Here is a 23,810-nt window from a genome sequence, read left to right on the forward strand (position 1 = left end):
TGTGTGGGCTCACTGTTTCAGATTAACTGCACTGAAATCCATATCAAATATATTTTTACCTAGTTCACACACCAATTTAAATAAGTGTGGTGCCAGTGCTGAAATTATAAAACAAAATGAGAAGAAACATCTGATGAAAGAAGCCGACCACAGTACGACATGGTTTTCCATACTCATTGCTGGTTTACGACACATCCTGGTTTAACACACGTATGACGGGAAATGATGTGTGTGTTTACATCAAAGGGGAAACTCCATACCATCATTAACAAGGTCAAAGTCTACATTTCACGTTATCTTTCACTTAAATCGTGTCCTCCAGTCTTCACTGCTCTGGCACCAGTAAATCACTCCATCATAATTTAACCAGTTCACAATGACACTTTAGTCTAATCTGAGTCCTGACTTTTTTTTAACTAACCAGTCACGTTTAACTGGTTCAGTCCAGACATAATAAGGAAGCAGACTCAGAAAAATTCTCCAGATAACCATATATCTAAGTGGACCGGGGCAGAGCGGGTTGGTCACACTGATATTTCACGCTGGAATAAAAAGTGAGAGCAAGAAGCTTCACTCAGTCTGCGGTGGTTAACTCACTATAACCAACCCATCTATTTTCTACGTGTGTCATTATCATATTTAGTTTCCAACTGATGCTGTCAATTATAAGAGATATCTTTTAAATGGTAAAGTACAGGCTCTCATCAGTAGATCTGGATTTGAGGTTAATACCTGCATCTTTTACAGGAACTCTGTGAGCCCGCAGGGGACTGGCACAAACAGGGCAGGGGGGGTCTAACATGGGTAACCTGAACATTAAACATGAAGCTATAGTTTTAAGATGCGAGCTAAACAACTGGGAGCTGGTCCTCAGAGCTGACAGACAGAATGCCTCGCATGAGAGAAAGCTAAGCTCCGCCTCCAAACTGGGCAGTTTCAGGCGATTAAATAAGACCGCAAATCATCAGGCAGTGGAGAAAGTAAGACTCATAAAGACATTGATCCGGAGGCACAAAGCCTCTAACGTGTCCATCAGCGTTTTCTTTCCCAAATAAACATTCCGGTCTCTTTTCTTTTTTTTTTTCCTTTCACACTGAAGCAGAGAGACAGCCTGACATCCGACACCGAGGCAGGAATGGCTGGAGCTGCCGAGGCCCGAGAAAAAAAAAAAAAAAAAGAAAAGGAGCAGGGCTGACTTCAAACTTCATTTCTGCTCCAACAAATAAAACTCTGTAAACTACACGAAGCACTGTACGAAGCATCCGGGGCAGCTTAGCTAGGCCGGGTTTATCCGGCGCTGTGTCGCGCACACGCCACTGCAAAGTTTCTACACTTTGGTTGCAGCTGCTGTGTTGTTGTACCCTTGGGACATAAAAACTCCAACTTTTCAGACACGGATTCACAGCTAGCGATGCAGATCGTTTCAGTGTGGAGGGGTGGGGGGGGGGCATTAGAGGGCAGGGAAGCACCCACACACAACCGGAGAACGGCGCGTTAACTACTGTGTTCTTATATGTTTTTCATCCCGGTGGCTCCACGGTCGTTGTTCCCTAAGGATCCATGTTGTGAACAAAAAGTCAACGTACCGTAAACCGCCGACAGCAGGCAACTCCTCAGCAGCAACACCGCCAGCAGACCGCCCATTGCAACTCCTCTCAGCTTTAAATCCATAACTCCCGCTCCATTTTCGGCTGTTTACTCCTTAATTAAGTTGTGAAGAGGTTCGCTTCTGCGTGGATTCATGGACACACACGGGCCCGTGTTCCGCTGTACAGCTCGAGCCGTGGCTGCATGCGTGTGTGTGTGTGTGTGTGTGTGTGTGTGTGCCTCTCCGTGTGTCCTTCGCTATTGACTATACTTTTTTTTCCCAGTTAAGGCGCTCGCGCTACTTTATACTTTGGACTGTCGAGCTCGCGCACGGAGAGAAAGGGCAGGCGGACGTGTGTGACGTCATCCAGCACGAGGCAGCAAGATTTTTTCTTTTTTTTTCTTTTTTTTTTTTCTTTTTGTCAATTTCACAAATCTGACATTTGCGTTAACGCGTCTTCACCTACGCGTTTCGTGTACGTGCACGCGCAGCCTGCGCTTCAGAGGAAACGTCGCTGTGCTGCTTTAAAAACAGACTTTGTCCGTTTCATTCATGTAAAACTGGATTTCAGGACACAGGCTGATTCCTAATAAAACGAACCTTCACACGATTAAGCGTCAAACAAAGGAAATCACCGGTTAACTCGCTTTAGTTGTGGATTGTTTGTGTTATGCGCATTGGTTTGGTTTCAGGAGCGAGTGAGGAGAGCGCAGTCAGGGGTTATTCAGCCACATAAATAAATAAATCCTGAAAAACTGCATTTTATATCAGTCTGACAAACAGCCCACCATGAAGAAACTGGTCCTCGTTCCTCCCAAAATAATGTTGGTTAATCAAGAGTTAAGAATCCTGTGGGGAATTATTGTTAATTAATTATTATTAATGCACCAACTCTTTTTAAAACAATTTCTTCTTTCACTGACAGAAAACAGAAATTTATTATACAAGCTGAGTAGTTCTGACAGTGAAAACATAGAAAATTGCAACTCAAATTAAAAAAAAAAGATTCAGGGAATTAAAAATTCTTAATCCTCAGTGGATTCTGAGTATTTTGAATTTTATGCAATTACTTTCTCTACATTTTCCAGATTTGTCATTGGTAAGGAGCAGAATGCTTTATTGCTCTCAAAAACACAACTAAGAAGCTAAAAATGAAAAATTACAAAAATAAGCCAACGTGTCAGCTTGTCTTCACACACAATGAACCCAGATGAACAAGATATTTCTGTTTAAAGGTGAACTCAGCACATGCTCATATATGTTTGACCCGTGCACAGAAGCTGGGATGAAGGTGGTGAACTCTAACAAAGATTCAGTCAGTGATCTAAGAATAAGATTTTACATAAAATAAATTAAACGAAGAATAAATAATCTTCTCTGAAACGACAAGTTTGACACAATTTGACCACGACTATCAACAGACGGCGAGATGTCTAAATGACACGGATCCAGACGTTCTCATAGCCCATCGCCACATCGCAGCTTCAGCTGGCACAGCCACTGCCAAAACAATTGTTAGTACTTTACTACTCAGTGGAAACAACCGCCTCCCCCCACACATGATGTGTGGTATTTCACTTTTTTTGGACACATTTTATTTTAGAGATTTCAGATGTTAGAACACACACTGCCAAACAGTGTAATATCAGTCTGTTAGATCATGCCAGAGCAGAGATCAAGGCTTTGATTATCCAGCTTGTGTTTATTTGAACCACTTGTAGATATTGGAAGGTTGTCTTGTTTTGTATGTGTTGAATGGCATCACACAGCAACGGGCTCATGGTGTTACAAATATGCGGGCACTTTTCTTTTTGTATGAGGCTAATGAAAATCCAAAATCAGCTTTATTAGATTGTTTACAGTTTGCCTTCCTTATATATGACAAGATAAATCTGCCATTAAAACAGTTCAATGTGCCACACGGTGTGCAAACAACAACACATATGAAAACCCTGTCTACTAGTAGTTACATGCTGGTAAATTGTTTTGCCAAAGCCGTCTGGTTCAGGTTAAATATTCATAATAATAAAATACAATGATTAGTGTTGAATTTTTAAAAAAGATCATGATCTTTTCAGAACCTTAACAAAGTGTGTGAGACCCTAAACACAACAGTATCACGCTGCAGCTGATAAAAGTGGACACTGTTTTGCAAGATCTTGTTGGAAACACAAATGAAACATGTTGTCAGAATGAATATTTTGGAAATAAGTTCTGTATGAACATGGTGCAACTTGGCAGGTGTGTTCATTAAAAATGTTTCCTCACTGTGTTGATATAAATCATAAACTGAGTTCCTATCAAAATGTATGTGCCGTTCCAAATTAGCAGCGTAACAGCATAATGTCTTGGAGTAAAGGTTCTCTGGGGCTGTTCCGTGGTTCTGACTTGCCCCCAGTTGTCCCAGTTAAAGGAACAGTTCAGCACTTCATTTCAGCCGCTCATTCATATTCTTTCTGAGAGTTAGCTGAGCAGATCGTCATCAGTTTCCTGTCTGTGCTGAAGCACCTCTGTGGTTGAGGGGTAAAGAACCCAGAAGAGCGGAAGCTGTTTCACGGATGGCGACATTGTTTGGATCTCCACACACATTTGGTCATTATATACAAACTCTGTGTGAGTCCCTGTCTGTGAAGTGAGAAGTTTGAAATTTATCCTTGTAGCCTAATGAACGGGGAATGCATCAGCTTGTCATCTGTTCACATCGACCCCCCCAAAACATCACGACTGCTTGGCTGCACATCTTGGCTGCAGCGTTCTTCCCTGCAGAACAGAACAATGCATCTTCCATCACATCTTCCAAGAATCCAGAGTTACAACAGCACAACATCCCGAATGATGAGGATAAATTATTTTTGCTCAGTATTTTGCTCTAAAGCAGTGAGACAGGGCTTAAAAGAACCCAGTTGGAAGGACTTAATGTCTTCAAAATAAAAGCTGGACATACCCTGCTGCTTGCACACACTGATGGAAACAAAGATAAAACGCCCCAGATCTCTGCCTTCACACACACCTAAAGCCAAGCCAGGCCTGGCATTTCTTTCCTCCTCTCTGGATGCCTTGCTTCTCTGCTCCAACTGGCCTCCACTCTAAAGGCTCTGTAAACTCGAAGCACATGTTCTCCTCTTCTGCCTCTCTGCGTACATGTGAGAAAGGCAGGCAGCTATTCCACGCCGCAGAATGTGCAGCACAGAGCAGGTATCAGTGTTGTCGGGCTCAGCGGTTGAAAGCAGCTGTGGCGGCACTTCTTATAGCAGCACTTTACATTGTTAGAAGTATTCAGATTCTTTAAAAGCACAGTGCAAAGTCCTGACTTTACTATTTAGATAAAGGAAGAGGGCAGTTCATTCTGAGCATCAGACGATTCCTGATGTACTTTCAGACTTTGCTTTACTAATGTTTTCAGTTTTTCATGTTATATATTCTGTAAACTGCACACACACACACTGATGTTTTTAGATTTGTCTCTTTGTGTGTGTGTGTGTGTGTGTGTGTGTGTGTAGCTGTCCCTCTGTGTGCTGTTATTAAAGCTGTGTATCTGAACTTCTGTTATTTACCATGAATCCTCAGAGATGGTGCTCTGTCCCTTCTGTTCATTCTCTTTCTATGCTCCCAGTCTGGCCCTGGAATGCTGTAATGAAACATATTTTCTTTCCCCAGTCACCTGCAACCCACAGCCGCCGGCCTCGCTTTGATCCACACGCTGCTCCTTACAAATATCAAACCGATCTCTGCATTGGTCTGTGTTCTTCTCTCTATAAAGGCCGAGGCTTAGGAGTAATATAGCTGAGTGTAACAAATACCTTTCTCTTTCTCTGTGGGTAACAAGGAACAGGTGAGGCTCCCAGCTGTCTGAGGCCTCAGTAAGGAGAGAGCTTTTCACAGCAAAACCGTTTCACATGTGGAGTCAGACTCATACTCGGCTCACTGCAGAACTCCATGTCCGTCACGCAGTCAGACTCTGATTAAGGTGTTTCGACTTCAATCTCATGATCAGCATCACACCTCTTTTTTGGTCACAACATGTTTCTGTATATGTGTGTATGTGTAGGAGTGTGTGTCTGCTGCAGCACTGGTGGAGCCCGAACAGTTCAGTGGATTGATGCATCCAACAGTTCAGAGCCTCCTGTAAATACTGTAAAAACATATGTGCTGATGTGTGGAATTTGCAGCCTGACTCATCTCAGTCTTGCATTGGGTGAGCTGAGGATCCAGTTCTTCACGCTTCGATCAGAATCTTTGCAGCTTAAAATAAGTCGAAGTGCACAAACAAAGAAAAAAATTTGTTTCAACTGAGCAGATTTTTCAGTAAACTCAATATTAGGTTACGTTTTCAGGAATAGTTGCAGTCTTGAAGCTGCATTCATTGATTTGTTTTTAGACATTTGAGGGAAGTGGAACAAAGTGAAAACACAACATTGACATGTTCATCACCACATGAAATTAGTATGATAAACATACGGCAGCATTAGCATTAGCATTCATTTAGAGTTGTGTTTGTGTTTTAATGAACAGAAGTGTGATATTCACATTTTCTTTTAGCTCTGGTTTGGTGCTCACTAACTCCTGAGAAAGACGTCTGGCTCTCTGGCTAGCTCAGCACCTGTTTGATAACTTTGCCTGTCTGATGGTTTGGTGCAGGGTAGGTATTGTACCCTGGCTTTGTCAGAGCTGTTTTCCAGTGAAAGCAGCTGCCTGCTCCTGGTGGACGTGAGGCTGATGGGATGTGATAAGCTGAAACAGGCTGAATGGCTCCATAAAGCTGAACCAGAATTATCATCAGCTGCAGAGTCAGTGATAATTCTCTGTGGGTTCATCACTGTGAGCAACGTGACATTACACATGGTTACTTGATCCATTATTAAAATATTGATAAGTGCAGCTTTAAGTTCAACCTGAACCTGCATAATTTGCAGAGCAGCATGGTGGACCACTTGAAGAAGAACCAGAGATTCATCAAAATCCTCAGGATACTGTTCGTTCTGTTGAACACTAATGTCTTCATGTGGGTGTGATGTTTGATGCAGCCTCTGTTCCCCAGTGGAACTACAAACCTTTCAATCTTGTGTTTTTGGCCTCTTGAATTTTTGTCAGCAGCTTGGTTGGATTATGGAAATGACAGGACTATGGATAAAGGGAACAAACAAGTGTATCTAGTGCTTGGCCACTCGTACGCTGTGCTGGCAGGGTTACATGTTGTTTTCTAATCTAAATTTAGAAAGAATTTTCAATCAGCCTGAACCATCTGGGATAGTCAACTTTGTAGTGAACCTACTAACGAGAACTTGGATGAAGCGTGTGGTTCTTTAGTTAGATGAGAGTCTGGGTCAATGTGTCATCTGTCAGCACTGTTGTCTGCACAGAGGTCAGACAGGCTATAGCCATGTGTGTACATGGTTGAATGACGTTCTCATATTGTGCCCCAGTCTCCCAACATGCTGATGTTTAGCAGGCTTGCCATGTTTACCGTGTTAGCTTAGCCTGTTAGCATGCTAACATTTGCTTTCATCCTGAGGTGAACATGAACGTCTAAACCAAATTTCACAACAGTCCATCCAGTAGTTGTTCAGACATTTCACTTAAAAACGCTTGTGTAAATATCACCATGGTGCTAAAGAAGTCAAGGGATCACCAAAGTCAGTAAATTTATCCACTGGGGACGATGAATATCTGGACCAAAGTGATGGGCCCATGGACAGACTGACGTTAGCATTCTGTCTTTGCCGTCCAGAGACAAGTGAATAATTTTAGAAACCTCTTTAATGTTTCTGATCAAAACTTTAATGAAGCTGATTGAAACTAAATGTTGTCAAGTGATTCCTACAAAAAGATGAAAACCTTTGAACTTCACTTTGATGTTAATGAACCGGACACAATCACACCGGTGCTGAAAAAAAAAAAAAAAAAGAAAGCCATCATAGATGACAGACACATGTTCAATCTTGCAATAATCCAAAAATAACCTACCCCATCCAGCTGGAGGCAGGAGAGCTGGAGCCCGCTTAGCACACCTACTTCCCACGGGTACGTCCTACACTGTCAGAGACAAGCACACAGAGCTGTGATGGTGCAGTTCTGCGCCTGTTTGGAGAGGTATGTTCACCACGACATGCTCTGCAATGAAAAGTCAAGACATGTTCAACTTGGCATCTGCCAAGGTGTCAGAATGGTTGACTGGAGACACACACCTGCTGCGACCAAACCACTGACAACAACTGGGAAAAAAAAAAAGAAGAAAGAAAGAACAGTGAAGTGTGCAGTAATCACACTGCTGAATGTCATCTGTTTCACAAGTCAGGCCTGGAGACGAGGCAACCTGAAACAGGCCTTTGAAGCCAGAAAGTTGTGTTCTCACAGTTTTTTTCCATTTAATGGCTCCCATGTTTCCCCTCTTAAAACTTTTGTTTTCCCCAAACCTGAAGAGCCCTCCTGCTGGGTGAAGGTTTGTGTGTGGTGTAGCTGTCAGTGTGGGTGTGCTGGTCATGGCTTTGGGTGCATGCGGAGAGTAATTTGTGTGAACATTACGAATCAGCGCTCTCGTCCAAATCGCAGCTTATCAGTAACTAAGGCGAGCGCTCCTCTTTCCAAACCATTAGAGTCTCGACTTTATTCATTGCATTTTGATTTCAAAACCAGCAAGTGAGGCAGTGTTTTCTCCGCCCACAGAGGGAGCAGCACACGGGGCATGTTACACTGGACCTACGCAGGCCAGGGAGAAGGATGTTCCCAGAGCTTTTATAGAGAATATTAGCACAACTGTTGTATCAGAGCTATTTGTCTGTCAGTTACGACGACACTGTACTAACCAAAGTAATTGCCACAACAAAGTAAAGGAGCACAAACGATCAGATTGGTTTGTCTGAACTCACCTGACATGCCACTAATAATCCCTCACCTGTGTAGGCGTATAACACTGCTCACTGGATCAGTCAGTCTTTTACCTGGTGGAGGCCAAACGTCTCCCAGACCAGCAGCACTGTGACTCAAAAGAAAGAAAGATCATTTTGATGTAACTAAATTAACAGAACTTAAACGTAGATGATTACAAAATTAAGCTTAAGTGCGAAAGCTCAGTCAGGAAGACTGCATCCTTGTGCATGCCTTCTCGGTCAAGATCCGTTTCCCTCTCCTTTCAACAAGGTGGTGCAACCCCAAGTCCATGCTCATCACCTCCACCAGTCTCTTGGTTCCAGGGGGTTTTTCCTGCATGTGGGAACCTAATGATCAACATCTCGTCCCACAGGGATCTGCTTCCTGCCGGGGCCTGAGCACCAAAAGTCTATTCTACCTGTTTTCAATAAATTCTTTCTCATTCCTTTTGTTCCTTGTAGTGTCTCCTGACTGAAATGACCTAAGTGTGTGTGTGTGTGTGTGTGTGTGTGTGCTTCATCTGTAAAATATTTATGTCTGAGAAACCTAAAAAAAAAAAACAGTGTTGGTTGTTTGAGTAAATCAAAGTTGCCTGGTACAGAAACAGAACTACATTAGTAGTCTCCCATTCAGTATTGATAAGGCAGCAGGCTCTATGAGTAATCAATTAATTAATTAATTACTGAGAGGAATATAATTAAAGTGTGATACAGCCTGATCTCAAAGGGACAAACTGAAACCTCACTCTGTCCAGTAAATGTTGTTTGAATGTAAAATAAATGAAATACAGTATAGAACATTGATGTTGATCAAAACGAGGGTGTGCAAATTACAGCGGTGTTCGACCCCTTACAACACACACACACACACACGCCTCTCCTTGTGTGTTCGTCTCCAGCCAATTAACTCCCTCAGATCTTCAGACCAGGCTGATTCCCAGCAAACAGGACACGCAGGGCGAGCACACTGCGCTCAGGAAGCAATCAGCCCTCTGCAGATGGCTCTTTGTTTCTGTCTCGACCTCCCTGATTATTGTGAGACATGACTCATATAAACTGCCCAATAAAAACACCCCTAAAACTCTGGGAAACAACACTTTCTAAACAAATTTAAAAAAAAAAAAAAAACTATCCCAAACACACTTAACACCAGAGCAGGGAGTCAGATTATTCTGATTCATTAATGAAGAATGGGCGTATGAATTTATTCACAGGTGACAAGTGGATCTCTGAGTTCATGCATTTTCAGAGCTGACGGTGTTTATGTTGGACTGAGACTGATTTACATCTGAACACGTTCAGACCAAACTGAGAAGTGTGGAATGACTCCAGCAGTTTGGTTCACCTGCTCTGAAAACTCAGGTGCTGGGTTCCACTGATGCCCCCATTCTTACGTCTCTCTGCACACTGTGAACACAACATGTGTTCTGAATATAAACTGGGAGGCTCAGGTTTTCAAAGTAGATTTGATGTAAGGCTCCTTGATGAAAGGTAAGTCAGGTAGTAATATAGGTGTCACCCTAAGGTCATCCTCAGTGAAAGGTTTACCCTGTTCTTCCAGTGCAGAGTGGTGTCACAACGTCTTTCAGTCTGTCGGTCCACCTCTTTGCTCCACACTGAAATATCTCAACAACTATCAGCTCTGAATTCTGTACAGACATTCATGGTGCCCAGAGGATGAACCATACTAACACATACTAACACATTCACGCTAAATTCTGCAAGTTGTAGGTATGATCCTGTATTAATATCTCAATAACCATTAGTAACCATTAGTGTAAATACCTGGTCTCCTGGTCATCAGGACATCAGATCTTTATTCGCTGTGGCTGTTTGATAACAAAGAACAAAGTTATTTAGGAAATTGTCTCAGAAGTAAGATGATCAGACCTGTGACCTCTGACCTCTACTGAACAATGTGAACAACAGATGAGGTTTGATCATTTACACCACCCCGACTGGTTGGACGCTTCACTAAATACAGCTTACAAATCAGTATACAGTAATTTGCCATACAGGTAAATGATGCCAGTCCTTAAGTAACAACTGTGCTTTTCACACTTGACTGTCAACATGTTGACAAGGTCTTGGAGGTTTGGACTTGGCTCAGTGACATGAACCAAAACTATGTTCACACATTCCAAACCAGCTGAGGCCAAGACCTGGTCTCCTCCACTCCTGAACCCGGACCTCAGGGCGCGATGTGCTGAGAATGTTGGGACTGAAAGTTCTGGCAGTTTGAAAAATCAGCTCAACACGTTTTAAAGAATCCGTTCAGCATCCATATGAGTCAGAGGCGAATGAATACATGAAGACTACAACTGTGAAAGGTAAAGTAGCTCAGGTGTTCCCAGGATCAGACACCACATCCAGATGAAGCCACGTGTTTTGGAGCTGTCCATCGTTCAGCCCTATTGAATCCAGTGACATTGATTTTTGATTTGTTTTTACATCAAACTGACAACAGATTAAAAATGTTCTCTGTATATTGTATTTGCATAGAAGCTACAATATGGTCAGCTAAAGGGTTAGCTAACTGTGGCCTCCTTCCAGTCCAGCCTGAGCAGCCTTACCTTCAGCCCCATTGCATGAAGGCCACACTGCTTCCTGCACTGACACAGAACCATGACATTCCATTTAAACACTCACACATCCACATGCTGACGGCAGTGAGCTACCACGCAGTGATTTAGGTGTTCAGAGTCAGTGGTCAGGTGGTCCACTCCACTGTTCTGTCTATACTATTGTTTATTGTGATCTGTGTCGTCTTGAAACTTGAGAACATTCGCATGTGGGGGGAAAAAAAAAGATTTCAAAATAAAGGACAGTAAATCTAAATGAGCCACGCAGAGTACACAGGCCGTACCAGGGTGCGTGTTTGTGTGGCCGAGAAACGTGTTTACGTGTGTGTGGTGTTTAGTCTGCGAATGGCTTGCCGTGTTTGGACTCCCATGCACCCTGACTGACGTGTTGCTGTGTGTGTTGTCTTTGTTGTGGGTGTGCTTGCCAGAGTTATGCCAGATGACTAAGATGAGAAGCACTCGCTGATGCTCTGGGAAACACATCAGCGCGGAGGTAGAAGTGGAGCAAACCTCGCATCGCTGCAGCTACGCTGTGGTACACATGGAAAGTGCATCACTCAGGGATTCGTGTGTGATTTCTGTGGTTGAAAGTGTTTGGAGCAGAGTACAGCTCGCCTGATGTGAAGATCGTTGAGGTTGTGTTTGTGTTTGCCGTTTGTAGTGGGCTGTTTTGTAATCTTGCGTCCAGCTGTTCATCCATCCACGGATCCATTTTAGACTGTGAAGAGAGAAAAGACAAGCGCTCGTTTCAGACCTCAGTGTTAAAGGGTCGCTTCAGCTTTATTAGTATCACTCACTCATTTCAGGGAGCAGTGAAAGATTTAAAAAGAAGGGTCAGAATCTAGAATCCTTCAATAATCCTGGATACTACACTTCCCATAATGCAAAGCGGTAGCATCTTTCATTAGACTGTATCTGCCTGGCACATAAAAGCTAATAAAAACTAACAGCACAGTAACGTATATTAGCCCCAACTCCACCTGCAGCATCACAGGGACAGGCTGCTCACATACAACAACATATCGAAGTATCATTATCAGAATCCAATAATCAGAATAACCTGACGTATTATGGATGGACAGACATTTGGCTTCTGCCTCTGCTGTCAGTCAACAATTCATCTGCCCTTCTCAATAAAAGCAGCTCATCTCGTCCGTTAAAGGGCCACCGTGGAGTTTCTCCAGTAAACAAACGTTTGGTTTACATTCTGTGTTACACAGCAAAACGCACCGTGTGGGTCCTCGAGCTCTAACAAACGTGTCGAGTGTATTTACCTCCCCCTCAAACATTTGCAGAGCCCAATGTTTTGAGTATTGTAAAAATCCAGCCTTGTTTACATCCATGTTTACTGGCCAGCTGTCTTCTTCTTCTGCGCTGCCTTTGCTGGCTGTTACAGCGTTTCTCAGCATGTCATCGCCACCTGTTGATCAGTAGACTTGTGTGACACCTTTAATCAGTTTATACATGAAACTCAGACTTTAATCAGTTAGAGGTTGTGTTGCACTGAGATGAATGCAGAAGCTAAGCTGATATTGGAGCTCTTATTGAGGTAAGTTTGGAAAACACAAACCTGCCAAACCTTGTGGAGGAACCGTTACCACCGGGGAATTTCACCAGCGTGCATTCTGCCATCTGATTAAACGAGACCAGCTCTGAAAACCACAGCAGTAAAAATATTTCACCTTTTACAAAGACGTGGTGCAGAAGCCAAGTCGAACTTGTTGTGCATCCTTCAGAAAATCCCCAAGGCCAAGGTGGAGCTGTGAGAAATCCGATGTGCAGATCGATGTGCTGTGAACAGCTGGCTCTCTGAGGGACCCATCCACGCAAACTGAACCGCCGGCTAAACCTGGCACCGCTCTGCGCTGCAGCTTTGATCAATGGGTGCTCTCTTCATGCGGAATGATGGTATAACACTAACAGCGCTACAGCTCGCAGCTATGAATTATACATAAGATTAGACAACACTGATTGACTCAAACACCAACACGATCAATTTGGCTCTTTTATATTATTTATTCTCTCTTAAGTAAAAATACCTTTTCAAAGTGCATTAGTACAATGTTGAGTTGGCACACAGCACAGGTGTCCTCTCTGTCCTTTCTTGACATTCTGCACATCGGTCACAAATCCACCCTGAACACAGTCCACCAGTGTCTCCAGGAGCTTGTCCAGCTCAGTCCAGGATCACAGACACTCTGAATCACAGCTAGAAAATCAGCAAATCCTGGAAATTCTCCACCGTGTCACGGACACAGTGACGAACACGTCGTTCCAACATAACTGAAGACGGATTTCTGTCATGACTTCAAGTCAACCTCACACAGGGATACAGAGGCCTCTGACTTTGATTCCAATGATCACCAAATAACTTTGTTTGGGGGGGATCTCAGGCTGAAATGTTTTTCTCATGATCGTTAGCAAACAATGCATGAGTCCATTATGGTAATCAGCTCTAAACAGCAGTCATAAGGCAGTGATTACCTCGCGTCTGAACACTGAACGTTTTCGTCTAATGATCTGAAGACGGTGCGGGACCATTTTTTTACTGACATCAAGAAATAATTCTTTTGCAATGATGAGAAAACAAAACATAAAAATAGTTACAGCCATGTATGGAGGCTGAGAGCAGCCATGGTTATTAGTTTATTTATTCGGGTTATTTTGGTTATTTAAGAAAAAAAAAGAAACGGTTTAGTGAGGTCAAATGTCTTACTTGTCATTTAACATCAAACTTTTCTTGATGTAACTTTTTTTTTTAAACATCAAATTTTCATGAGAAAATAAATGATTGTTTTTTTGAGGAGAGGAAAAAAAAATCATATCAAAGCCAAACGAAGCCCCTCTCTGCTTCCGTACTGATGGTCTCTGATGTTCCTGAGAGAACCAACACATCAATTTTGGCATCAACTTTAAAGACATGGGAAAATGATGCAAAATAGGCAGGTCAAAAAACAAAAAAACAAAAACATAGAGGTGAAAACCTAAAGCACTGTACATGCTCCAGAAACATTAGGATTTTTAAATGAAGACATCTTCTGCTGTGAGTTTTCAGATCCATCCAGAAACACCCGGAAATCCACATCATCCTCTCAGTCAGGCTCACTCACATTAATGGCTTTATGTTTCCCTTGGCTTTATCATACAATAATGTGCTTCAGTGATTATTATTTGGCAAAGTTCCACCGACCGTGAACGCCTCAGAAAAACGTAAACTAACACAAACCGGTGAAGGACAGAGGACAGGCGACGGTTAGTCGGTGTGCACCGTCAGAGGCTGGTGGGCTGCATCATCATCCACGATCCTTCACATCACACTGCTCAGAGCTGCAGCAGGTGTTTAACACTCAGTGATGTGATTCACACTGAACGATACCTGGTCATTAATCACAGAGAGCAATGAACCAGGCAACTACTGACGAGGTTTCCGTTCATATCACACAGGCACAGAACTCTGGGCTGTGAAGTGAAATGCTGCTGTTCTAACAGTAATTTAACTCATGAGCTACAGTTCATTAGTCATTACGATAACACAGCAGAACTATGAGAACATTAAAAGTAAGTGGATGAATGGCTTAATATTCATGTTCATTAATGAAATATGAAAACATCTAAACAAAAGCATGAGGAAATGCACAGTGGGCTACACGCTAATGGATTAATAAGGAAGACACATAGTAAAATATATTCAAATAAGCTGAGTGTTCAAAAATACATTCACCGTGAGGAAAACTAGAAAATGTAACGACATAAACAATCTGGCCCTGTTCCCATGATTCACTGCAAGACGTGTTTACACACATTAAACAGTGGGAAACAGCTGAAATGTCAAACCATCAGAGGAAACTGGAGGAATGTGATCAAAGTGAAATCATAGGACTTTTAAAGAAACAGTCCAGCCTCTGGGAAATTCTCTGCTGTCGCCACTAGAGGGAGTCACTGCAGTTTAGCTGGACCAGATCTAAACACGACGACTGTTAGTCGTGTGTGTTATTGTCACTAATAAACATCATGTGCTAAACACATCCTGGACCATGTAAACGATGCTGTTGTTAGCACTGTAACTGCAGCGTTGGCAGCAAACAAACCCATTAACAAAAAAAAAAAGCCAGACTGTGCCTTTAAAGTCATGAAATGAAGAGACGGCGCCGTTAGCACCTCACTGCTGCTCTGCCTGATGGGAACTCCTTCACACGAACTGATCAGGATCAGTGTCTGCTGCTCTTCTTTAACCTCATCACCGAGCAACACGGCTGCCATGTAAACAAACACACCGGGGCCTGCACCGCCCCCGCTGCTCACAAAGAGCAAAAGAGCCAAACATCCCAAACTGACAAACGACCAAAAAAACATCTCCAACCATCAACTCCGCGACCTGACGCTCTCTCTCAGATACCGTGCTGTGTATACTGTGGCCACATCTGGGGAAACTTAATGCAGAGCTCAGCCGGCAGGAGAAACCTGTGTCCAGCTCTGAGCGTCTGTGGAGCGGGGAGGGGAGCTCAACCCGCTTATTCAGTTCTGATTCAACTTTGGAAGAGATTAGTTCAAGTGCAGGTCAGATCAGCTTTTTCACAGCACCCCACTGCTACTGGCTGGACTGGTATTTCTCCAGATCCTCGAAAAAGGTCAAACTCTGCTTTCCCACACTTTACCTTTGATACGTACAATAACTATCTGATAGAAACGACGGCCACAACTACAAGAATAAGACTGAAGTTATGATGAACCATCTGTAAAACTGCTCGGGTCTCTGTGACTGTGATATACAAGTCCTGAATTTACCCCTGAGCTCAGTGTTAGCTCAGGGTTTGCTGCTGATTTTCAGTTTTTTAGTGAATGAGACTTTTTATGTGGAATGAATAATCAGTTAATTAGTGGAAATTGAACGTCACATCTCAGACACAGTATTCACAAATATGCTTTGGTCCTTCACAGGGCTGTCGCCTTCTACTTGAAATTCTAACACTCGCTCCAACGTGGGACAAAATTCATTGAAGGATAAAGGGTGGTGAAGTTTTAGAACAGACTCAGACTAACATGTTCTGTTTGATTCTCTGAAAATGTGACGAACCCCGTCCTTAATGAGCAAAAGACTTCTGTGACTACATTCATCTGCAAAGTGACAATAACTCAAAAAAACGCATTTTGAAAATTTTCGTATCGAAATTCTAAAAAAAAAAAAAACCAACAAAAAACCAAAGAAGTCCACTTTTTGTCCTTTTTCCTGTCATAAGAAACTGAACTGGCTCATCTGATGAGCTCTGCATCGTGATTGGTCCAGTCACCCTGGATCCAACTACAGCTGGACTGAGCAGCAGTGTGGAGGAGATTCTGCTGTGGGCTGAGGCCTGTCAGCGGGCTCTGCATGCACTCATAGAACCGGAGTTACATCCAGCCAGCAAATATTTAGGTTGCTTCACATCTGGCAACAATGGGACAAGCCAGACTCTTCACATTCAAACCATCAAAGAAGAAGAAGAAGCGAGAGAGGAGAAAGCGTTAAGTGGAACATCTGTGATGAAACAGAGCAGTGACTGCGTTACAGTGGGTTCAGTGAGCTGCTGGTCAGTTCCGTCCACTCCCACCTCTCCACAGAGTGTTTAACAGCAGCACTGGATCAGCGTGTGAATTCACAGCACCGGCGTCTCACCGTCCTGTCGAGCTTCCGTTCTACAGCCTCCACAAAACAATCTCTGCGAGTTGTGCTCAGCCTCTTCCACCCTCACACCCCGGAGTCTGAGTACATGCCGTTGATCAGGTAATCCACCTGGGTGTAGTCCTTCCTCCTGTAGCTCTCGTAGGCCTGTGTGGCAAACACGGCCACCGTGACCAAGAAGAAGAGCAGGCCGAAGAGCAGGACCGCCAGCAGGGACGCCGTATCCACCAGCTGCCTGGTCAGAGCACCCCCTGCTACCTCTACCACGGCAACCCCTGTTCCCGAGGCGACGGACTCATTGCGATTGGCGGGTGTAATGGCACTGGTAACAGAGGTGGTCTGAATCGCTGGCATCTGAGTAGTTGTGGCATTTGGCTGTGGCGTGGCAGCTGGTGATGATGGAGGTGCCGTCTCTGTACCTGTGGTTGTAGTTACAGTAACAGTAGTGGTTCCACTTGTAAGTGTGGTTGTTGCTTTTACCGTTGTTGGAGGGTGAGGTGCTGGTGTTGTTGTTGTTGTTGCTGCTGTTGTAGTAGTAGACACTGGTGTTGTTGTTGTTGTTGTAGGTGTTGTTGTTGTTGTGGTTGCTGTTGTTGTTGTTGTAGGTGTTGTGGTTGTGGTTGTTGTTGTTGTTGTGATTGTTGTTGTTGTGGTTGTTGTTGTTGTAGAAGGCACCAGTACAGTGGCTGTGTGTACAGCCCTATCAGGCTGTGCAGTGGTGGATGTAGTGGTACCAGTATCTGTAATGGATCCAGTCTGAGCAGCCTGAGTGGGCGAGCCTGTGATGGTAGACGGACGAAGGGCTGCAGACTGGGTGTCTGTCTCTGGTAATGGAAGCTGGTGGTCTGGTGATACTGGCTGCTGACTGGACAGTGAGCCAGACTGGGTGGGTGGGACACCTCTGTCTGTGTGGGTGACAGAGGTGTGGGTGCTGGGTGAAGATGAGCTGGAGGAGGACTGGTCCTCGGTCGCACTGAAGGTTTGACTTTTGTTGTTAGGGTCTGATGTTTTATTTCCACTGACACCACCATCACCACCTGGGGAGGAATAAATTCCATGAATCACTAAGCTCAAAAATTACTCATCAATCTCCACCAATATCAACGACAAGTCTGGACACAGGTCAGAACAGACGAAATGAGTATTTGTAGCTGTAGGAGGGGAGCTTCAGGGTTCCATCAGCTTCAGGGTTCCATCAGCTTCAGGGTTCCATCAGCTTCAGGGTTCCATCAGCTTCAGGGTTCCATCAGAAGCATCGGAGGGTTTTAGAAGTTTATCTTATCAAACAATAACTGAACTAACTGCTGATGTAAGATGAAACTTACTGAATGACTCTCTTTACTTCATCAGACATATAAGCTCTGATCTGATGGAGGCGCCCTCCCTGGCTGTGCAGCCTGCTTAGTCAGCACATTTGTGCTGTATGATTGAAAGCAGGTGCATGTGTGCACCACCTGTGTGCACCACCTGAGTGCACCACCTGTGTGCACCACCTGAGTGCACCACCTGAGTGCACCACCTGAGTGCACCACCTGTGTGCACCACCTGTGTGCACCACCTGTGTGCACCACCTGTGTGCACCACCTGAGTGCACCTTGCATTCAGCAGCTTCCCTGCTCCTTCCTTTGCTGTGATGACATTTGAAATTTGCTTTTATATAACAATTTACATACTCATGCGTGGCTCATACTCACAGGCACCGGAGCAGTTCGCTTGTGATGTGCTGAGCTGGGTGGGGGCGTGTGGAGCTGGAACTGAGACAGCTTCAGATTCTCTGAAGACGGAGGACTCAGTGAGGAGCAGCAGCAGGCAGAGGAGGCGGAGACACGCCAAAGCATTCAGCTGGACCGTCGGGGGATACAGGGACATGGTGGACAGACACACACATACACACACACACTCTCACGTACACTACCTAACGGCTACACACACACTCAGGCCTAGAGTGAATTTACACACATGCATGTGCACACTCGACAGGTACGGTCACGAGGGGGCGATGCTCAGGTGGAATGGGACGGAGACCAGGAGGAGGAGAAAGCAGCGTCCACTTTCTGCACCTACAAAAGACACCAAAACAGGCATGAGTCAACAGCTGTCTGTCTGTTACACTCAGCCCCAGCCCACTGTCTCCTATTATATTATGTATTTATATTATTATAACGGTGGACACTAGCTTTAAACAAAAGTTAGCCAAACAGGAGGAAACTGAAATTTTCATAATTGAAGGCGACATTCTGGTCTCACACAATTACAGATTTTTAGGAAGGAAAAAATCAACTGATCCATTTTCAGGTGGTTTCAGAGCCGCCCTTTAGAACGCGGCATGTGCTGAACACTTTGTGATGGTGCAATGGTTGCTGGGATACAAAGGTGCTTTCATCGCCAGACGTTCAGACATCCAATCTGTGGAAAGTTTCCCTGGAGCACGTTCCACCTTTCCGCGGGATCTAACTCACCACCAGCCTCAGGTGCTGGGGGCCGTGATGCCAGGTCTAACTCAGTGAACTCTTTCAAAGGTGGAGACGTTGGGCCTGTGGCTGAGGGACAGGATACTTTGAGAAGGCCACCTGAAGCCTTCTCCTTTTTGCTGGCTGGTTGTACAGGTGCTGTGCTTTGTATAAGCAGATGTTGTTGGTTGGGATTGTGTGTGTACCTACAGAAGGACGTCCTCAGGATCAATCATGCTATAAAAACATGAGACTGTCCACCCCTAAGTTACAGTACCAGCACGATCACACCAGTAACAGAGTGCATTCAGTCTATGGAGCACAAAGAAAGATTGGAGCAGAGAGGAGTTTGGTTCAAGGCTTTTTAACTGGGGTTAGAAACCAGTAGTGAGGGATGACTGCCATCTAGTGTCAGAACAGTGCAAGTCTCAGCTGGTACAGTAGAAGCAGCAGTTCCTCAGTAATGTTCACTTTACCCAAAAAGCCTGAAACCTTTTCCAAAGGAGTGAGATTTGACATAGAAAGAGAGAAATCACTCTACAGTGTTATTTTCACTCCACACTCAGGTTGTGGAAACCTGGAGCTTCTTATGCTCAGCTGTTACTTAAGTAAGTGAAATTAAATTTAAAAATCCAAATCTTTATTTGTACGTTTGCTGAAAATACTCATTCTTTCTTCATTTTGTTTGGTGATATACAAATGGGGGAAAAAAGAGAAGTGGCACCATCTTTCACAACTACATTTCCTTTAAGCCTGTCACCCGTTTTTAAAAAGTGGTTGTTGATGGTGATGAATCTTCTCAACAAAACCATCAAAAACCATGTGATAACCAACATTTGTCTGTGGTGAAAGAAATACCAGTCTGTTATTGTGAAAAGAAAAAAAAAGTAGAATTTGTCATCAAATGCTATTGGGTGTGCTGGAAATAAAGCACCATGTCTGAGTATCCAGACTGCTAACAAGACATCACCATTTTACAGACCCAACTAAAAATGGCTAACAGAATATTGGCCTTCAAAATAAGTGGAGAGGTGTTTTACAAAAACACCATCTGAGTCCCTCTAAGGATCCTCCTGTGAGAGCAAACAAATTAATATGTAAAGGACAAAAATACTGGGACCCCTAACCTAATTTCCTGCAGCTCACCCTTTTGAGGAAATCACTGCAATCAGGTGCTTTCGTAGCTCTTCCTGAAACCTCTGCTCTCCTCTAGTTTAACTCACTCTTTCCATAGATGTTCAGTTGGATTAAGACCAGGACTCACAGCAGGCCTCTTCACAACAGTTCAGTTCTTGGCTGTTTGGCTTCAGATGTATGTTTGTGCTCATTATCCTCCCTGAGGCAGCAAAGTAACCCCATAACATAACTGCGCCTCCTCCATGTTTCAGTGTTTATGGTCTTCTTTTCTCTCAAAGCTTCACGTTTCCTTGCTGATGTGACTTTATCACAAAGCTCTGATTTTGTTTCATGTGTCCACAGGAAATTCTCCCTGAAGGACTGTGGCTTGTCAGCTTTTTTTTCTTATCAAACTCCAGTCTGGCTGTTTTATATTCCTCTTTTAAACGAGGGATCTTCCTGAGTCTTTAGCCTCACTTACATTCAGAAAGTGGTGTATGGTGTGACTGGACACTGTTCGATCTTGGAGTTCAGCTTGTTTCTGCTTTGAACTTTCCTTGGTTCTTTTTCTACCATTCACACATCCCTTTGCTCGGTCTGTGGTCAGTTTTCTTCTTGTGACCGTTTCAGAGAACCACAGCCAGCCTGAAATATCACTACAGTACCGGTAACTTTGTCCAGGCCATTTCAGAAGATCTCTGCAAAAATCCAGCTCTTTTCTCAGCTTCCTTGTTTTATTCTATGGGAAACTAAAGGCACACGTGTGCACGACAAAAGAGGTTTTCATTTCAACACTTTCCAGGAAGAATGGATCATTGTTTCAGTGAGGTACGGGAACACCAACACATTCAGGCACATCTGTGTGACCAAGCCACAAATCCAGCACGGTCTCACAATAACAGCACTGTAATTCACCTCCTGCAGAGGTAGCATGTGTTTTTATTTAGGGACCAACACCCATCACTCCCCTCTGCCTCCCCAGCCAGCACCGCGTTTAGGACTGAAGTTACCCGTTTAATCTGTAAACCCATCGCCAAAGTCACTGGGGTCCCGCAGTTGGACAAGTTTATAACGACGACTGGTTTCTTTCAGCTTCGGTGTAACAGACCTGCCCTGAAAGTAAACAGGAAATGTTCAAAGGTCATTACCGGTGTCTACGTGGATAGAAGAGGTGGGAGATCGCCCTGTCTGCTGAGGGTCAGCGCTGAACCCTCAGAACCAAACTCCATTCAAAAAAATCTGGCTTTTTAACGGTGGCTCTCGCATTCACATAACCACTCAACACCAACTACTCCACAGAGAGAAGGGAACCACAGCGCAGTGGCTCCAACGCTGGGTCAGGAGAAAGCTTCAAACTCTGAGTCACCGGCGGTAACATTAGTTCAGAGGGTTAAACCCAAAGTTTAGCACATTTAAAATAACAAAACACAAACAGTTAAAACTCCAACTGCAGGTCCGTGACCAGCTAAGTTAACGGCGACTGGAAAATGCCACAACTAGTTAACATGCCCACAGACAGGGTGTGTGTCTGATGAGTTAACGTTAAATGATGAACAGACACCCCCCCCCCCCCCCTTTCACAAAGAAGACAGTTAACATCCACACTGTAGCCTAGCTAATGCTAACAAGCCATTCCCCTTAGGGTGTAGTATCTGGGTAAGCTAATGTAGCCTGCTAACATGCTAACTACAGTTAATGGGATTTCGGAGACTCACCAGCGATGTGCTGTTATTCGTGTTTTCAACACAGCGAACACAGAAAGGTCTCCAGGCTGAGAGCAGCACTTCCTGGAGGAAAAAGGGTGGGCGTCCCTCTTCTTCTTCACTTTTATTTCAGGCAGCGTCGACTCATCCTCGGTGTATTTCTGCCCCCTGCTGTTTCACCAAGACGAACAAGGCAAGAATTAAAAAGCCTGTTCTTGCTACAGCTTCAAAGCACTTCACCGAAGATCCACTAGAGGGCGTCACTACCCCAGAGTCACTGCCAATAACGCCAATGCAACTGCTGAAACTGGCAACACACGTCTACTACTGCTGATGTTACAGGTGCAGCCAGTACTACTGCTGCCAAATAAACATGTGTTACTGTTAAAGAAAGACATATATCATTAACATATAGGCATAGTTAGTGATTCCAGTCCAATACACTTCAGCTCCTCATGGACCTCTAGCTCTACACTCTGTGTGGGAAAAAAAGAAAACCTGGTGTTCCTACACAGCCCTGGCTCTGTAAATGGGAACCAGATAAAGTGGCTCAGACCAAACCACACAACACTATTCCAGCCAATCAGCAGCAGGACTGATTGCCATCAGCAACTTCCTTGTCTTGAAAGAAGAAGAGGAGAGATGGGGGAACGGGGGGCAGTGGGAGTGAGAGATGGTAAGTTCCCTGTGTTCTGTATGTAGGTCAAAGAACTGGCAGACGTGCTCGACCTTGAAAGACTTCCGCACACACTTGTCAACAAAGAGAATGTTTTTCATATCTATATTCTGATAAAAGAAATGCTGCCTGTGGAAGTCAGCTGAGCAAGGAGATACCTGGAGCTGATGTGCTGGCAATGAGAAATCTCCATGGACAGAGCTGACCTGGAATATTTATTTGATCATTAGGTCACATGATTTGCTATATAAATATGGCAGAACAATTATCAAAGACCTGATGGTATATATTGATTTTTATTTTATTTTTGTGTATGATTATTTTTATATGACTTATTTTTATAATGTAACAGGCAGCAAGCTGACACAGATTCAATGTTCTTGTCGGTTCACCTGCTCGTGCCTTTGTACCAAGAACTTTCTACAAAACTGACGATGTCCACACACCTGCTGAGTTTAACCATGAGTCTTATTCTTAATCTTTTTTTTTTTTTTACTTATTCACTTAACTTTTGTTGCAGTAAGAGCCAGGCAGTGCCCACTCCACAGATACAGGAAATTTATTCTCATTTTAAATGACACATTTACAGATCATTGATCTGAAAGACACAGAGCTGAGTGATAACATATCCAAATGTGATTTACAGTGATTCTTACCAGTATTAGTTAGCAGAGGAGCGAGGTGATTGCAGGTTCTTCAATGAGACGCCATGAAATGTAAGAAATGATATGTACTGTATGTATCTGTGTAATACAGTGTTGACAGATGTTCAGTGTATGTTCAGCAGATTCAGACTGACACTGTCCACCTGCAGGACACACTGGTAAAAGTGTCCCACACTGGTCAGCTGTATTTATCAGAAGGATAGAAGGTCATCCTGCTGGGGGGTGGTGGGGGGGTGGGGGGGGTGGATGTAATGTGGTATTGTTTCAGTGATTCAGTGTTTAATCAGAGCTAAATGTTAGCATTGGTTAAACGTTGGCTGAACGTTGCTTCGCCGTTAGGATCGGTGTCTCCTCAGCAGCTGCTCACAGCAGCTGAGAGCCGCGGGTCACATGAGGACGCGCCCCGCGCTCCTCGATCATGGTGTCATAGACCCGGAGGTGAGACGGCCAATTAAATTCCGACGTAGCTGAGGGCCGTCAACGTAACACGCTCTCTCTCTCTCTC

The 23,810-nt window shown here is 44.0% G+C and overlaps 2 protein-coding genes across 2 annotated transcripts in view; both read right to left on the minus strand.

Annotated features, from left to right (window-relative positions):
• Positions 1–1,857, minus strand: part of lrp5 (low density lipoprotein receptor-related protein 5) — a 52,518-nt gene extending 50,661 nt beyond the window's left edge. Inside the window, exon 1 of the mRNA XM_041037667.1 lies at positions 1,587–1,857. Coding sequence (XP_040893601.1) covers positions 1,587–1,671 — 85 coding nt within the window. The 5' untranslated portion in view covers positions 1,672–1,857. The remainder of the gene's footprint in view (positions 1–1,586) is intronic.
• Positions 1,858–13,042: 11,185 nt separating this feature from the next.
• wu:fa25f02 (integumentary mucin C.1) lies at positions 13,043–23,725 on the minus strand. The gene is made up of 4 exons (XM_041038143.1): positions 23,673–23,725; positions 21,977–22,135; positions 18,655–18,755; positions 13,043–17,732 (listed from the first exon to the last, which is right to left on the minus strand). Exons 1-4 carry the CDS (start codon positions 23,723–23,725, stop codon positions 16,762–16,764), a joined length of 1,284 nt encoding a protein of 427 aa, XP_040894077.1. The 3' UTR covers positions 13,043–16,761.
• Positions 23,726–23,810: the final 85 nt, after the last annotated feature.

The sequence above is a fragment of the Toxotes jaculatrix genome, chromosome 5 (assembly GCF_017976425.1).
Source record: "Toxotes jaculatrix isolate fToxJac2 chromosome 5, fToxJac2.pri, whole genome shotgun sequence".
In the NCBI taxonomy this organism is placed as follows: Eukaryota; Metazoa; Chordata; class Actinopteri; family Toxotidae; genus Toxotes; species Toxotes jaculatrix.